This window comes from Cololabis saira, chromosome 23 (genome assembly GCF_033807715.1).
Source record: "Cololabis saira isolate AMF1-May2022 chromosome 23, fColSai1.1, whole genome shotgun sequence".
Taxonomy (NCBI): Eukaryota; Metazoa; Chordata; class Actinopteri; order Beloniformes; family Belonidae; genus Cololabis; species Cololabis saira.
The window spans coordinates 20,084,828-20,103,387 of record NC_084609.1 but is presented as its reverse complement, the minus strand read 5'-3'; the positions used below and the strand labels follow the sequence as shown (position 1 = coordinate 20,103,387).

The following is an 18,560-nucleotide window of genomic DNA, read 5'->3' as shown; positions in this document are numbered from 1 at the left end:
TATCACTAAAACACTCCATAATCCTTTTTTCTCCGTCCTTCCACTGTTTGCTCACCTCTCCTCTCATACACTGTTCAGTGATCATAACAAAAAGACATGGAACAACCTTACCTGAATCCCCCCTCTCATTATTTCTTTGTCCGTCACAAATGCACGTACACGCACATTTAATTATTCTGCAATGTCCCATTTTCTCCGCATCTTCCACTCGACCCTCTCTGAAAGCTGGAGGTCACATTTATTTTCAATAGTTTCTCTTTCAGCCGTGAGAGCACAATAGAAATAAAATCTGAGTTATTTATTACGATATTAAACATGTAGTTTCAGGAAGATGAAACCTTGGGAGATGGACTATAAACATTGTGGTCAATTCAAGCAACCCTCCACCCGCCCCCCTGCTCTCCCCGGGGACTTGGCCTGTTACATGTTGCATTCGCACACACCGGTCAATAAAGGTAATTGATAAGCTTTCATACAGATATAAGTGATGAATGAAGGACATCACTGGAGCAATGAATCAAACTACCTCTGGAGTCATATGTGAATGATTGTACGCCCCAGCTAATGGGAATAAGCATAAACTCATCCCCTGTAGTCAATGGGATGCAGCGTCATGGACAGACACCTATAGAGCTGCGTTATTGGTCCATCACTTACACTTTATGAGCACCTCAGAGCTCAGGCAGTAATAGTGTAGCATCGGGTGGCCCAGTCATAGATTATTGGCAAGTCCATTGATCTGTCCCAAGGAGGTGTTAGAAACAACGCATCAATCTTCTTTCAGTTAGATCGTTATGATGCCAACAGAGAAGACTTACATTGGTAAAACCCAAATATGAACCTTGATATTTGCATTTTAGTGATCAAGTTGGTCTTGTTCATATGAATCACTACATCTGTGTTGTTTCTCTGTTATGTGACAGTTCCACTTTCTAGAAATACTACCTTTTTCTCGAGGTACCAAAATGACATGAAAAAATGCTGCCCTCTGGTGGTCAAATGATACACCGCTGCACAAATGTGTTTATAACTGAACTGATCTTTAATATAAAAAAACACATAATAATATCACAGCACTACCAACATATGCACTCAGTTATGTTCATTTTAAAACGTAAAGTATATAATAATAATAATACATTCAGCGGGTAGCATCAGTAGAAAAATGAAGGAAATTCTTTGGTATCAAGAGAGGACTCGGCTTCTTCACACATTCACCAGTCATCTTTCTGTGTGCTAAAATCAGCAGCTTCACATTCCCAGCATCCCTGTGTCTACACTGACGCAAACACAATCACACATTCTGTGAAAAATTAACAAACACGTTTTGTCAACATTTTTTCAATCAAAGTTAACTTAAAAAATAAGGGTTATGCCCCGACATCAAATATGTAAAAAATATAAAAGTGAAAATACACATTGTGGCATCAAATTTTTTTTTCTTTTTTTAAATGGGGCTGGCATGGCTGGCACTTTGTTCATACTTGCAAAAATACATTCTTATCTAATAAAGGGGTCAATTAGTGGTAAGACAAAATCTGTCTTTTCTTGAGTTTTCAAATAATCAACTCCATCACAACCCCATTATTCATCATTTACATGCTTTGTGAGATATGAAAAAAGTGGTCTGGTGCTCACATCTTTCAAAACCGGGTCCTTCAGATAACCTTCTGTCCAGTTCTGTCTTGTTTAAAGCCTCTTTTAATAAGAGATACTCATAAAATTCAATAAATTCTCCAATATGGAAAGTCCAGAGCTACTCTTCAGATACTTTGCACTTTCAGTCAATGACCAAAAAGTACATTAAGAAGAAAGAGGTACATGTCAAATAATTTGGTGTAAATAAAAATTAAAAAAATGCTACTTTTGGAGGAGGACTCCACGTATACAGACTTCGAGGAACATGTTTGACTGCAACAGTCCAATCCCACCTCCAATTGGAGTTTGAATCCGCCCGTGCTGCCCTTTGTTGAGTCTGTTATAACTCTAATGGACAGAATTTGTAGGTGCAGCCACGGGTGGAGCGGGTCTCCTTCGGTGTCCTAAGGAATCCAACTCTGCTATTCGCAGGCGATGTGGTCTTGTTGATGTGATCGAACTGTGATCTTCAGCTGTCACTGGAGTGGTTTGCAGCAGAGTGTGAAACAGCGAGAATCTGAGACGGTGGTTCTCAGCTGGAAAAGGGAGGAACACCCTCTTCGGTTTGATGTGGGGCATAGATGAGGCCTCGGGTGGAGTTAACGTATCTCAGTGTGTTGTTTTCAACTGAACGGAGAGGACTGACAGGCAGCGATGCAGACTTTGTACCGATCGCTGCAGTGAAGAGACAGTTGAGCTAAAAAGCAAAGGTCTCCATTCACCAGTCGATCTACATTCCTACCCTGACATGTGCTCATGAACTGTGGGTAGTTACAGAAACATCAAGACTGTGGCTAAAAGCAGTTGTAATTAGTTTCCTCTGCAGGGTTGCTGGACACACAAAAATGTCAATCATCCAGTAGAGAGAGGGAGTAGTCACTGCTTTTCTACATTGAGAGGGGTCAGTTGAGGAGGTTCGAGAGATATTCCAGGTACCTGGAATGCCAAAGAGGACCCGAGACTTGCTGGAAGGATTATGTCCTTTGGCTGGCCTAGGAACGCTTCAGTATAAGTATATAGTAATGACATCTGGGCCTCAGCTCCGGCTGCTGAACCCCAAACATATTTAAACAGAAGTTAACGGATGGATGGGAAAGAAAATCTTTAGAAGAAGTTTGTTTTCAGTATTAAAAAAGCTTGGCCTGGTAAACATCGAATATGTCTAATATATAAGTATGTCCTCCAGTTACAGCAGATTTCAGGGATTTACATCATGCTCTTATCAAGAGCTATTCTGAGTCTGACACAATCCCAGCTTCTGTTAATGAGCGTCGAGCAGCTGTTCTAGGAAGTCGGAGCTCTGCAGAAGAAATGTTTGCTTTGTCAAAGTGGTCTGGTTCAGTAGTTTTGTCAGTTTGCCTGGAAACATCTGTTTACCAAGCTGGAGCTGTTTTTTAAAAAGAAAGAAAAAAAGCCTGGTCAGACAGGCGAGCTTCATCTGGTCTTCAGTAGTTTCTTAAGTCCACCTCTCATCACCTCATCACCGTTCCTGTGTAGCCTTCCTGTTGATGTTCGCCAGACTGCGTTCCAGCCTCTTGGTGAAGAGTGCGTGGGATTTCCCGCAGTACGTGTGCGTCGTCTTCTGCAGCTCCTCTCCCAATGGATCCAACAAAGACGTGATGGGGTCTGAGCCAAACACATACTGCAACGACAAAACAATGTGGATTGTTATGAAGTTGAACTCTATTGAATTATTCAAGAAATGGAAAATACAGTATTACGATACAGAGAACAGCAATGAAAATAAAGATAAATCATACAAAATGTGCTGCTCTAACAAACTTAAGGAGACTCTGAGGTATCAACTGGTTTTGTAATGAGACGGATGGTATTCTCACAATATTTGCACTTTAATTATTAAGGCACATTTGAATCTGACTGGACAGTCAGACTAAACAAAGCACTCCCCGCTGTTTAAGTCGGTTTAATGCCTTCAGCTTACAGTCCGGTAATAAGCAGAGACTGCAGAGGAAGTTTCATGTCTTCCCAATAATGAAGGGGCCTTTACAATGCTCCGAGGAAATCAAAGGGAAATTAACATTTTTATGCCAGCTCATTTGCTTGCAGTTGGTTCCTTCATATTGGGTCACAAAGAGAATGGCATCTTTATGAGCACACACTTATATGCACCCAACGCTCATAAAGTAGCATTTACAGTTGGTGTATTGATTTTGCGAGGCTGACGGGGCGCTGCTGGTGCACAGGCTCCGACTATGAACACAGCACGAGCTGTAAAAATTAACTGCTGCTTCTCGGGTGCGTTTTCTTTTTCTCTTTTTTTGGCAGCGGTAACAGGGAGGAAGGAAGGCCTGAATGACACACAGACAGAGAGGAAGACAAATGACTGTGTTTATTTCCCTTTTGTCCAGAGAAAATACATTTAGTCACATTTACTGTCCATCTATACGACATGTAGACCATGACCCCTGATGTTCAGCGCATGGAAGTAACATTTTTAAGGAGTTGGGATGGTTTGATGCTAATGTTGTTAATGCTAACACCATCTCGTTGCTGCCATAGAAGAGAAACATTTCTTCTTACAACAGTTGTAACCTTCACAATTTCACCATACAGTAAAACAGCTGAGGTTCAGTAGGTTCAGACATTAGTTTTTTTTCTTTTACCTTTTTCATTTTATTTATTTACTGTTTAATTGTGTCTTGCTGCTTTTAATGTTGATGTAAAGCACTTTGAATTATCTGTGTTGAATTGTGCTGTACAAATAAACTTGCTTTGCCTTAAACCCCAGTTAGTTATTTGCGCAGTACGAGCTAGCGTTGGACGCTAGCGTAGCACATCTGTTCTCTCCTAAAACAACTCAACAGGTATAAATATTCCAATGCACACAAGGCAAATAAATACCAAGATTCCCATAGCAACAAATGGATAAACATAACGAGCACACAGAAGCAGGTGGAAACGAGGAACAACTTCCTGTGTTTTTAATGTCATTTGCCTCACGTGCATTGAAACTGTCCAACTAATGGTAGACTCAGGGATAAAGTATTTACTGTGGTAGTAAACAAATGTTAGTTAGAACAACGCAACTAACTTCAAGACTTTTAGAAAAAAAAAAAACTTCTTTCAGTTGTTTGATTTGGTGGTGAAGTGGTGCAGGTATGGCATCGAACCAACACAGCCTAACTGCATTTCCTCGCTTTGAACACCAGGGGGCGTGTTCCGTGTTTACGAGGACTTATGGGGCAAACGAAACAAAAGTTAACAATAGTTCTTAAGTTGAATTGATATGATCGTAAACATTTTTTGCTCATGCGAAACTGTTTAAGTTAGCTTTTCAATGGTCGTCATGGTTGTCCAACATGTTCTCTGATTTGTTGTTAGTTTATAGTTACACCTCTGTTTCACCCACTTGGAACGTGGCGCCTGAAGACTGCGATAGTCAAGCAGTCTTATGAGCTTATTTCAAACCACACTGCGCACCATGGACCTCGTAAACTTTGGGCCGACATCCTGTTTGGCGCATGTTGACTGCATGATGACACAACCAAATTAATTTGTGGGTTACTTCGCACATCTGCGTTTCCACCACAACCGTTTTGCAACAGCTAAACAACAAATACAAACAAGGCTCCTGTTCACAGTTTTGTTATGAACCCAAACATCTGGTTGTCCATATTTAAACTCCAACTTTAAGTGTGTTTTAAGGTTCTACTTAGTTTCATGTTGGTTTGAAGCCCATCTGCTTTATTGCACTCATCATTCAAGATAAAGGTGAATCTTCACTCACGAGACCACACGATCTTTTCCATTTATCCAGACTCCTTACTGTTGTTCCCCTTAGCAACTTGAAGCCTCTCTTTTGCTAATTATCCTCACTGATAAGCACTTGCATTAATGCTACACAGCTGTCTAGTCCCAATGCCTCCAATTCCCTTCATATTTTGTCTTACTGTCACCAGTAAACATTTATGCTTAGTTTAACATCTTAATGCTCTTATTGAGGCATTTGAGGTTAGAAGGATACGAAGGTTTGGTTTAATCTCAGGGTGATTTACTACTAAAAGCAACAGGTTTTAACCCAACGATGACCCTGAGAGATCAGGACAAAACAAAACAGGTTATTTAAACCATTTTAACCAGAGTGCTGTTTTTTCCTGTCTTTACCATGTTCTTAGTTAATATCACTCTTACATTGGCGGATGGCCTGCGTTTAACACTCAAATCTAGCGTGTGGCCTGTCCCTTTTACATTAACTGACGTGTGGTGGCGTGTTGAGCTGGCCTCGCCCATAACTCTCCTCCAAGGTTTTACTGAATTGTGGGTCAGGTCTAATGTAAACACAATGGTGGCGGGTCGTGGGTGGGATTTATTGATGACGAGAGGATGTCTGCGAGCTCCCCATCCTCATAATCTTGGACATCATGAACCAGCTTATTACAGAATTGTAATCTGCAACTGGCTGCTAAACAAATGAAACCAATCTCGTCCATTAACAAACAGAAAGAAGTTATTTTTTGTTCAATGAACACAACAGCAGGAGTGCCAGAAGAAGACTTGCTGGTCATATTTGTGCAACATGATTTGGGCGAAGTCGCTATTCAAATCCCGCTGTTATTCAGCATTAACCAGCCCCCTGCTCCATCTCCTGCATCATCCAGCTCTTCTGATGTTGGTGAGGCCAGCGAAGCCGACCAAACATCGGGTCATCCTGTCACGTAGTACCACTCAACAACGCCTCCCGACTCGCCTTCCCTCCCTGCAACTCGGCTTCAGGCACCAGGGAGGCAATAACACGCCTCACGTTTACATTCCCCAACACGCAGGGATAATAGTGGGTTATAATCTAAACGGCTAACAGTAAAACCTTTACTCGCCAGTGTGGCGGATAAACCTTGCCGATTTACTCGCCACACAGATATTTTAGGAGATTTCTGCTGCTTGTGCCCACAGAAAGGTTTCTCAGCTTTCACGAGCATCTCTGTCTGTGTTTGCAGAGGTGGGATCTTTTGTGTGGGTATTTCTGCTACCTTATGTCAGCACATAATACAAATATATGTGTCTGTTACTGTAATTGATCCTGTTCTATAAAGCCATGGTCTTAACTGCGGGTCATGGATAAGGTATGGATAAGCCATCAGCCTGATCTATGTTCAATAGGAAAACAATGAGACTCCTGGCGTTGATGGCTTCATTAAGTAAATGCCACTTGTGTCGTCAATACCATTACACTGTGGGTAAGCAAGCCATAAACATCCTCATGGGGGAAATTAGCTTTCACTCCAACAATCTGCCGCTGGTGGAGATTTGTGTCCTCCAGTGCAGACGACCTGAGGTCCAAAGCACTTTGGGTCTTTAGGGTCAGAGCCAATCCAAAATCTCATCCGGTAGGGAAAAGTGCAGGGCAGCAGAGGAGAGCAGCTGTGTCAACGGGGTAATAAAAAATGCTTTTCATTGGATGTTGAGCCAAATTAAACCCACAAGACTTTCAAAAGCCATGTCAACCCCCCCTTGTTCAATTCTGACGCACCCGGGAGACTTTAACAAGGGGTCCGCCTGCTTTCCTCACTGATGAAAGCAGGAACTGCAAACAGTTAAACCTGTGATCATAACTAGTCAACAACAGCTTCCAGTCAAAAACAGAGTGACCTTCCTCCATCACTCACGATGGGCTGTAATCCTGAGCTGTCGTTCCTCTGCACCCTATATCACCATTTGACCACAGAAACGTTGCATTTTTACCTTTGAAATCTTCAAGTTGAATGGACAGACATTTAATAAGACTGTTAACCTTTTGTTTTTGGTAATTGTTCACTTTCACTGGAGGCAAAATATTTTCCTTTTTCATTTACATTTGGCTTTCATTCATTTTTCTGCTACTACTACTACTGTCATTTAGCAGACGCTTTTATCCAAAGCGACTTACATCCGAGAGAACACAAGCAAGAAATCACATACTGTAGGAGGGTCCAGCATGGATAAGTGCTGAGAGTCCAGTTGGACACAGCTGCTGCCATGCTAGTGCTAGATTTTTGCTGTTGTTGTCGTTCCCTTCCCACCCAACCCAACAGTCCCTTTATACAAGAAAGCTACGTCTTAAAAGACACCATCATACAATCATCCTGTCATAAGTGCATACAGCTTACTCAGTGTTGAGTCGTGCAAAGAGGTGGATCTTCTAACTCATTCTGATGAGCAGAGAAGTTTACTAGATGCAGAAATGCTCCTTAAAGAGCTGAGTCTTTAGCTTGCTCTTAAAAGTAGGTAAAGACCCTGCAGATCGGACAGAGTTTAGCAGATAATTCCACCATCGGGGAACAATGGAGGAGAAGAGTCTGGCTACTGATTTCACACCACGTTGTGGTGGAAGCACCAGGCGCCTTTGACTGGCTGAGCGGAGCTGTCGAGAGGGAGAGTAGCTCTGGATGAAGCAGTGAAGGTAGGCAGGAGTTGTTTGGGTAATTGTTTGGTAAACCAGAAGCAGAACTTTGAACTTGATGCTGCAACTAGAAGCCAGTGCAGGGAGATTAGCAGCGGAGTGACATGAGCTCTGTTGGGCTGGTTGAAGACCGGGAAACCGAGGCAACATGGTTCTTAAAGGTCGGCTGGCTGTAAAATGACATCAAGATTCTTAGTGGAAGACGTGGGCATAAGCTGCACGCTTATCTGAGGAGGTAAGGAATGACTAGGTAGACTGAAAATAAGCTCAGTCTTGGACAGATTTAGCTGAAGGTGACGATCCTTCATCCATGCAGAGATATCAGAAAGATAGGCCGATATTGGCACTGAGACAGCCGTGTCGCCAGGTGGGAAGGAAAGGAAGAGCTGGGTGTCATCAGCATAGCAGTGGTAGGAGAAGCCATGAGAGCTGATGATTTCACCTAGTGAAGTTGTGTATAGTATATTTTACACAGGTATGCACTGACCAGGAAACGTTTATCAAAAACCAACTAATGAAAAAAACCAATAGCAATTTCCAGTCATTTTAAGCCAAAAAATTACAGAACTAAAAAAGAATAACTTTGGGCTAAACCATGTTCTGACTCAAAAACCTGCAGGAATCCCAGCGAGCACACACCCACCTTATTTATGGCTTCATAAACAGCCCTGAAAGCAGGTTGTTTGTAGTCGTGGTAAACCCCTCTGTTTCCATGCAATATGTAGATGCCGTCCTCCTCGGCTGAGGCGCAGTTGCTGCCATAGATGCAGTGATCTGGACGATAGTTCCACTTACATGGAAACTCCAGCAAGAACTCTGAGAATGGGGGGTACAAACACGCACACACACAAAAACAACAAATCAGAGGTATAAGCGATGCATCAAGCCACCTCTGCAGATGTCATAAGCCATGTGCTTCAGAACGGGTTTGTTCGGTTGCAGTCTTACCAGGGTTGTAGTGGAAAATTATATTGAGGAGGTCCTGGTCTCCCCAGGTTATATTCAGTTTGTACTTCTGGAGCAGAGGCATCAACAGTTCTTCCCAACGCAGTCCCACTGATGTCATGTCATTCTGTCAACAAAGACAAACACCGACTAACATGAATACTATAGAGAGAAATCGACTCAAAACATTTGTGTGAGCGTACTACTTCATTTGTGTGTGCATATAATCGGATTTGTGTGTAGTACTTCATTTGTGAGTATTATTAGATTTATGCAAGCGTAACTTGCTCAAAGTTACAGACAAAACGATAGTTATGAATTCAAAAAGCCTCCTTCACACACAAATCCTTAAATATGCGTGCACGAATCGCCTGATACACGCACAAAGCTATAGATACGCACAAATAGTTTTGGACTCTTTTCACGCCTCCAAGAAGCCTCACAGATTCGTGTACGTGGTGCATTTAAGCACTGGTCGGAAGCTGGGTCATCTGAATTTTCAATTTTCAGTCAAGCGTTATTTCCCTGATACACATTTACTTTGTAATATTCTATAATTCCTTATATGGACACATGCATTTATGAGCCTTACAAATGTAATTATATTTTTTTAAAGCAACGACTGCTAGGTGGTGGACTTCGCATCGCAGTGGTCTAAGGTGGTCTGAAATAGGTATACCGACTTAGGTAGCCTACCCTAGGTAGGTAACTAAGTCAAGTAGTATGTACAAATTAAGTAGTATGCACGCACAAATGTTTTGAGTGGATTTTCTCTCCATAGATTACTTTCAGCACCCAGACCCAAGTGAACATTAACTGCAGCTCAATCAGGACATCTAGTGGTCATTGACAGGCAGTACATCCCAATATTCAGGCTTTACCTTGAAGAATGTGCTCCTCATCCTTGTCATGTTCATGAGCATGACGCCTGAATTGACACCCGTCTTGCCGTAGAAGGGGTGTCGGGCAAAGCGGTTGTACCAGGCAATGCGGGGCTCCTCGTGCTCCGGCGCCAAAGCGGCAAGCTGAGACGGCTCAAACTGGGACAGGAACCCCCACAAGTGGTCTACGGGCTGCAGGAAGAGGATGTCCGAGTCCACATACACGATCGAGTCAATGTCCTGTAAGATCAGCTGGAAAACAGAAGCCATTTTTAAGAATGATACTGATCTACTGTATTTTTGGATGTTTCATGCTTCAAATATACAAGTTCAACAGAGATCTATTAAAAGACATTTTCCTCTGGGTAACACTAGGGGTGTAACGGTACACAAAAATTTCGGTTCGGTACATACCTCAGTTTTGGGATCACGGTTCGGTTCATTTTCGGTAAGTAAGGGAAAAAAAAAAAAAAAATGCCTTTTTGGTTTAATTTTCACCTTTTGCAAACTACGGTTTATAAATTTTCTTATAAAAATGAAACATAAAAAAAAACCACACACACACACACACATATACATATATATATATATATATATATATATATATATATATATATATATATTAGGCCTGTTCTGAAAAAAATCGATTTTCCGATTCTAAATCGATTCTCATATTAATTCCTAAAAATCGATTCTTATGTCTAAAGATTGATTTTTTTATTTATTTTTTTTCCATCATTTTCGCCAGGTGAACTCTAATCCCAGTAGTCGGACACGCAGTTTGTCATGACACTTCTGAAGGTGCTTCATGGCAATATGTGTGCGTCGTGACAGAATAAATTAGATAAGCTAAAATGATTTGTTTACTGCATGAACTGTTGCAATTTCTTTCTTTTTTGCACTTTAAATGGATATTGAAAGGCCTGTTTGAGTTATTTATTTCTTAGTTATTTCACAATAATTATTGTGAAATTATTATTTCACTAGTTATTTTACAGTCATATAATTCAGGCAACAGCTCAAAAAACATTTTAAATAACACTAAGCCAAATCAATATTGAATCGGATCGAATCATGATAATCGATTCTGAATATTAAGAATCGGAATCGAATCGATTCTTGACATTTGAATTGATACCCAGCCCTAATATATATATATATATATATATATATATATATATATATATACATACATACATACATATGAATAAAAACTAGAATTCTGCTTAAATCTATTACCAAGCCCTCCAATAAAGTCAGGACACTGCTCTCGTCTTATCTACTTGTCTTTGTCCATCTTGGTTTTTCACTGGGAAACCGACGTGTTCACAAACAGGAGACCTTTAAGATAATGGAGGCTCTTCAAGTGCTCTGTGCTGACTACAAACTTCCAGTCCGCCACTTAAGATTCGGTGTAAGAACTTGGATTTTAAGCATGCTCTGTGGGCAAAAGAAACCTGTTAACTAGCTACCGTTAAATGTTGTACCGTATTCGGATCGGTACAACGTCTGCACCGTACCCAAACGGTTCAGTATGAACAAGTGTACCGTTACACCCTTAGGTGACACAAGACAAAGACAACTGTGTTCCTGTGGTTTCCAGAGCTTGTACACAATTTTAGTTTGTTGAGAAAGTCAGAATGAGGTCATATTTCCATTCCGGTGGAAATCCTAAAAAGGATTTCCTCTCTGTAAGAAACTCACAGGTAAGAAAAGCCTCTGAGAAGCACAGGGTTTGAAGAGCTTCTTCCACTCGGCTGCGTTGTCGCTGGGGAAGCTGATGGAGTAGGTGGTGTAGTTGAACCTGGAGCGAATAAAACCAGGCCACGACTCCAGCTGGAACACAGACAACACAGACTACATGTAAGGGACAAGGACAGCATGCACACACTAACACAAGCTTCCACGCCATGATAAGTTTTCCTATTTTTAAGCTGCTGAATTTTCCAAAAACAAATAAATGTTTTAAAAATTCTCACAGTTTCCATGAAGCTGGCGTGAAGCTGATCTTCAGCAAAGATGTGCAGGTAGAGGTGCCTGATGCTGAAAAGCACAGCAGACTTGATCATGGTGAGCGTCTCCTCCAGCCGCTCTCCGCAGGCCACCACAGCCAGGTGCATGGGGGGCTCAGGTGGGCTCGGACCGCTGCCACCAGCCGTCCTCATCTGACCTCCCTGACGCATGATATACCTGAGGGAGAGGACAGAGTCAAAATCTACAGATCATACATTATAATAACAGATGGGCAAATCAACCCTTGCAACAGCTTCCCTGATGCAGATGGAAACAAAGGTGAAGTTGCCAGAGGAGGAAATCAAATTAACAACATCATCCTTTTTTTTTTTTTTAGTAGAAACAGCGTAAGACCCTTCATACGACAGGTTGATCTGTAAGAGCCCCTCAGAGACTGAGGTTTAGGTTTGTGGTCTGTCTGACAGCAGGAGAGCAGCTGCCGTGCCTCACACTGGCCATACTGCAGTGCCAGTACGGTTTTGATGTCACATGACTCAATGACATACCATAACACTGCTTAAAAAACAGTCAAGCTACACAACACTGAACAAGATTTTAACTTTTTTTTTTAAACACAATAAAAATAATCATAAAAAAAGAGAACTGAACAGAATTTCATTGTATTTAACTTATTGTAAAAACAAAGCAAAGTGAGTTGAAGTGAAATCAACCAGTACTTGAGCTGCAGCATCAATCCAGCTTTGAACAGGCCATTTTATGAATGACCACTAGGCAGAGGAGCATGTTCAGTGGCAGACTGCCGTCACAATAGTGCTCCAGGGACGGGCTCAAGAACTCTTTTGTCCCCCCGGCCATACGACTATATATTTTACTGTCACGGCAGGGGCAAAGCACACGGTGACCCCTGGACTCCTCTTTCACTTTTCTTTGTTTCCCACTTCTCATCTGCACTGCTATCCCGAGAGTCAGCCCCTAGTTGGACACTTTTATCAAACAATCTGACTTATTTTTGCACCTTATTTTACTTTATCACCTTTAATATTTGTAACTAATGTTATGTGTGACTGCTATTGGATGCCTTGAATTTCCCTCAGGATCAATAAAGTATCTATCCATCAAAATAAAATGATAACCCTTTCACAATTATACATAATTGGCAATGTTATCTTTTTAATAACATCTACATTGCAGTCTGTGGAGTAAAACTACTACTACTACTGTTATCAATTTAGATACTTGGCTTTTCAGACAACTTGACTTTTGAGCATCAGTTCAGAGCTGGTGGTTCAAAAAGGAATTTTAAGACCTAATAAAGGTTGATCTTTTTATAAAATCTATTCTGAAATCACATACCCGTGAATTTCACACCATATATTCTAAAGTAAATGTTAAAAAAATTGAATTGAAAAAAAGTCACTGCAGTTTGGACTTTTGGGCGTCTGCTGTGAGGATGCCTTGCTAAATGATCAAACAGGTAGACAACAGCGACCTCTGCCGGTAAAAATAGGGATCTGCTGTATCCCCACTGAACTAAGTATTCACTTGATATAAACTTGATATGACAAAAAAAAAAAAAACAATCAGGTATGAAAACAAATATTGATTTGCTTCAAGCAGTACTTGTATCTAACTTTAATTTTTGTTTTTAACCTAAATGTATCAGTGATTAAGTGTTAGTAGTGGGACATAATGTTTACATCAATTTATAAAAATAGTAAACACACACACACACACACACACACACACACACACACACACACACACACACACACACACACACACACACACACACACACACACACACACACACACACACACACACACACACACACACACACACACACACACACACACACACACACACACAGTGTTTTATATACATTTATAATGCAAGAAAACAGGTAAATATTTACAAAACACAGTTCTCTGTCACATTCCTATGCATCCTAAGTGTCAATAGTCATCAACTACGTTTACAGCTCCGCTTTCAGAGACAGAAGCAGCTGTTTATGGGTTTGTGGCTGCCCGGTGTTCTGCCAATTTCTGCTGCTTTGCCAAAGAAATGCTACCTAATGGTTTTCTACCATTGCAGAGCTACAATTTTACTGTGTTTTACTCCCTAAACCACTTCCTTTTACCCCCAAATGGTCCTTGTCTCTTGCCAGGCCATCACTGTAAATAAGAATGTGTAACCAGCCTGGTTAAATAAAGTAGAATGACTGAATGAATGTCAAATAAAGCAATACAATTGGGTTTTTTTCCTCTTTATCGTATAATGTTCACAAAGTGTAATGCAATTCATGCCATTGGTAGTGTATTTAGCAGAGGTGTCAAGTAACGAAGTACAAATACTTTGTTACCTTACTTAAGTAGAAATTTTGGTTATCTATACTTCACTGGAGTAATTATTTTTCAGACGACTTTTTACTTTTACTCCTTACATTTTCACACAATTATCTGTACTTTTTTCTCCTTACATTTTAAAAACAGCCTCGTTACTCTATTTCATTTCGGCCTTAAAAAAAAACTATCCAGTTAAATTGCTCCATCCGGATAGAGTGAATTTGGTTGTGGTTGTTTCAGATGTTCTTGTCCAGTTTTGTTCTTACATCCGTTCCCTCAGATTCCTGCAACTAAACTTGGATGTACATTCCAATAAAGGTTAGGATAAATGATAACATGCCTCTGAAGTTTGACTTTTTGCACCATTACAATACTTATAGGCAACTAGTCATCATATCTCCTTCTCTCTGAAACACATGTTAATGCTCAATAGTACACATATATGGTTCTTTGATATATTTGCATTATACTAATATGCATTCATTTTCAATGGCTTTTGTCCTTAATGGCTTTTTCCCCCCTTACATTACTTTTACTTTTATACTTTAAGTAGTTTTGAAACCAGTACTTTTATACTTTTACTTGAGTAAAAAACTTGAGTTGATGCTTCAACTTCTACAGGAGTATTTTTAAACTCTAGTATCTATACTCTTACCTGAGTAATGAATGTGAATACTTTTGACACCTCTGGTATTTAGAAGGATCAAATACTCAACTTCCCATATTATCAATTTTACATGGTGCAAGAAATTATTGGCGTGCCAATCAAACTTTGAAAGTCGACTGTGCGCATGCGCAGAAGCAGAAAGTCTCGTTTCTCTGCAGGTAGCGAGGATCAGCAGAGCACCGGTCCTACCTGTGGTAGTGGTGCGGGACGGCGCTGCTGTTGGCGGCTGCTCGCCGCTCCGCGGCGTCTCTGGCCGGGGTCTCTACCCTCCTCACCCCGCTGCTGCCCCGCACAGACACGTCCGAGGAAAACAGCTTACTGTACATGTACAAGCCCGACAACACGGCGAACACGATGCACAGTATCAGTGCACGTATGTAACGCCGCATTGTGGAGCATACAAATACATCTCTGGACAAAACTCATAACACAGAAACTGGCATTTTGTGCTAACTGCTAAGTCAAACGCACTGCTCCATCACTTCCGGTCGGAATTTTCAAAATTAGAGTCCTTTTTCCCAAACGTGACAATGACGCCCTCCAGCGGCCATCTGCTTCACAGGCTGGTGTGATAATGTCTTATCTCAGCTTTATATTCAGTCAAACTTCCCTAGTGATCCTAATAACACATTTTGTGACTTAAAAAAAAAAATGATTTTGACAAAACCAGTAGACATTTAATTTATATTCCAGCTCAGAGTGCACAAACTGGTACAGATATAAAAGAAAATGCTGGAACCCCCCTTGCCAAATCAATGTGAGATTGTATCTAAATCCCTATATTTACATTTTGTGACGCCAAAAGGTTTTTATTACCAGAGGTGTCAAAAGTATTCACATTCATTACTCAGGTAGAAGTATAGATACTAGAGTTTAAAAATACTCCTGTAGAAGTTGAAGTATCAACTCAAGTTATTTACTCACTTAAACTTAAACTTTATTTATTTGTATAGCGCCAAATCATACAATATAAAATGCAACACATGGTGCTTTACAGGCAGAATAAAATAACAATAAAAAACACAATTTAAAACATTCCATACGACCCCACCCCCCACGCGTACACACACACTCACTCACACTCATATACCTGTGCACACACTCACACGCCCACACCCACACACACACACACACAATAAGTGGACTGGTGACATGGCTTAGCACTAACGATCCAGGTGAGGAAAACACTACCTATGGGTGGCCGTCCACACCGAGAGGCATCACCGACCACGACCACCAGAAGCATCCCCACAGAGACCCCCCCAACCCGGACAGACCGGGGCAGACCCCACACAGAAGGTGGAGCCCCCCCCAGCTACCCAGGCCTGAGGGATCCCCATGACGACACCCCCATGGGCGGAGCAGGCACAACTCCCAGTGTGAACGACCCCCCTGAGGAAACACTGGAGCTAAAAACTAAAAGATTAAAAGAAAGTAAAAAATGCCTAAAAGTGTAAAATTTTAGAGAAATATATATAAAACTTAAGATGAATAATAAATAACATAAAGTAAAAAGTCACTAAAATGGATTAAAGTTTTAGAGATGATAAAAGAGCTAAAGAAGTACACACAATACATAGCTAAAAACACTAGGTAAATGAGATCAGATAAAAGCCAAACTAAAAAGGTGTGTCTTGAGCCTCCTTTTAAAAAATATCAACGTTCTCTGCGGCCCTGAGGTTCTCTGGCAGGCTGTTCCATAAAGAGGGGCCATAATGGCTAAATGCAGCCTCACCGTGGGTTTTGGTCGCGGTTCGGGGAATGGTTAAAAGGCCGGTACCAGAGGACCTCAGGGTCCGTGAGGGTTGATACAGTAAAAGCAGATCAGATAAATAAGATGGCCCAAGACCGTTAAGACACTTAAAAACCAGTAAAAGAACCTTAAAATCAATCCTGAAACGGACGGGGAGCCAATGCAGCGATTTTAAAACAGGTGTAATGCTCAAGTAAAAATATAAAAGTACTGGTTTCAAAACTACATAAAGTATAAAAGTAAAAGTAATGTAAGGGGGAGAAAAGCCATCAAGGACAAAAGCCACTGAAAATGAATGCATCTTAGTATAATGCAAATATATTAAAGAACCATATATGTGTACTATTGAGCATTAACATGTGTTTCAGAGAGCAGAAGATATTATGACTAGTTGCCTATAAGTATTGTAATGGTGCAAAAAGTCAAACTTCAGAGGCATGTTATCATTTATCCTAACCTTTATTGGAATGTACATCCAAGTTTAGTTGCAGGAATCTGAGGGAACGGATGTAAGAACAAAACTGGACAAGAACATCTGAAACAACCACAACCAAATTCACTCTATCCGGATGGAGCAATTTAACTGGATAGTTTTTTTTTAAAGGCCGAAATGAAATAGAGTAATGAGGCTGTTTTTAAAATGTAAGGAGTAAAAAGTACAGATAATTGCGTGAAAATGTAAGGAGTAAAAGTAAAAAGTCGTCTGAAAAATAATTACTTCAGTGAAGTACAGATAACCAAAATTTCTACTTAAGTAAGGTAACAAAGTATTTGTACTTCGTTACTTGACATCTCTGTTTATTACTAATGTTTTCCAGTTGTTTGAACTGACTATGCTATATTTTAAACCCAACTATTTATTTTAACGGCAGACAGTTTAGGTTTGAAAAGTATGTCCCTCATTTCTACAGACAGAAATACAATAATACAACAAAAACTTTGAGTGTCTTGTAGGTTTTTGAAAGAAATGTTTCCTTTTTTTTTAGGAAGCATGGTAAACTCCCTGGTATGATAAACCAAAACAAAATATATTACCTTTTTTTTATGTCACCGATTTAGGCTTAAAAGCAAGACAAATAATTTCTGTGCCAGCTCTGTACTATCGGGGACTGAATAAAAGTACTACTATATTTAATAGCTAAGCTAAGATATTAGTATATCCTCTGTGCTTGCTGGACTTCGTTAGACGGCAACTGTATTTTGTTGCCTTACACGTGTGTGTGTAATAACAATAAAGCTGAATCTTATCAAATCTATCACACCACATTAAGTTTACATTGTGGCCCGTGGGCCAACATTTTAACTACCGGGTTGAGGCCAACAAAGTACATAAAATAGCAGTTCATCAACTGACCACTGGAGGCTTTTTCTAAAAGCAAGTGAATCTCCATTGACCCCCATTTTAAAATGGTTTTGGTCTCCATAGCTAGATTTCACACCCATGATAGCTGTTTGGTGAATTTTATTCATATCATATCAGGTTAAATATTAAAATGCAGGTCCTCTGCACACGGTGGATTATTACACTGTAATGATTACAGGACTGCTCCAATGGTGTTTGCTGAAACCTGCAGTCAATTGGGAGAAATTGGCATTTCAGCGCCAGTCATTTTATATTAAGTTTCCATAGTTAGAGATAAAATGAGGATGTTTAGACAAATATAAGACTGTATGTAAAGAAATAACCACTAGCATGATAGGTTAGAATAGGCTACTTCGTCTTTGCTAAGGATCAAACTAGCCATTTTTTTGTGATTGACAAGTAAGTGTCGTCCAGCTGGTTTCCCAGGCTTGTTCGTTCAGCCCAATTACATCATGCTGCTGCACAAAATGAGGAAAATGAGGCTTAAAACCCCTCTTCAGAAAACTGCTGGGTGACAAACCAGATATTTCTCCAGTTCTCCTTTAAAAACACACAGAGCCATGTTGATTTTCCAATGTATTTTTCTCTGCCTTCATAAC

The 18,560-nt window shown here is 40.5% G+C and overlaps 1 protein-coding gene across 2 annotated transcripts; it reads right to left on the bottom strand.

Moving 5' to 3' along the window:
• Nucleotides 1-1,023: 1,023 nt before the first annotated feature.
• Nucleotides 1,024-15,300, bottom strand: gxylt1b (glucoside xylosyltransferase 1b). Of its 2 annotated transcripts, XM_061714178.1 has the most exons (8): nt 15,035-15,300; nt 11,841-12,051; nt 11,566-11,697; nt 9,862-10,113; nt 8,984-9,107; nt 8,679-8,851; nt 3,115-3,280; nt 1,024-3,025 (listed from the first exon to the last, which is right to left on the bottom strand). In XM_061714178.1, the coding sequence occupies exons 1-7, from the start codon at nt 15,232-15,234 to the stop codon at nt 3,119-3,121; spliced, it is 1,254 nt and encodes a 417-aa protein (XP_061570162.1). In that variant the 5' UTR covers nt 15,235-15,300; the 3' UTR covers nt 1,024-3,025; nt 3,115-3,118. The 2 variants fall into 2 exon arrangements, with proteins under 2 accessions (XP_061570162.1, XP_061570161.1); XM_061714177.1 differs by having other exon boundaries at nt 1,024-3,280.
• Between the last annotated feature and the right edge of the window lie 3,260 nt (nt 15,301-18,560).

Coding starts and splice junctions, on each gene's coding strand:
- gxylt1b (XM_061714177.1), bottom strand. CDS start 15,234: ATGCGGCGTTACATACGTGCACTGATACTGTGCATCGTGTTCGCCGTG. Junction 11,698..11,840: donor ACGCCAGCTTCATGGAAACT/GTGAGAATTTTT, acceptor TCTGTGTTCCAG/CTGGAGTCGTGGCCTGGTTT. Junction 8,852..8,983: donor AATTTTCCACTACAACCCTG/GTAAGACTGCAA, acceptor CCCCATTCTCAG/AGTTCTTGCTGGAGTTTCCA.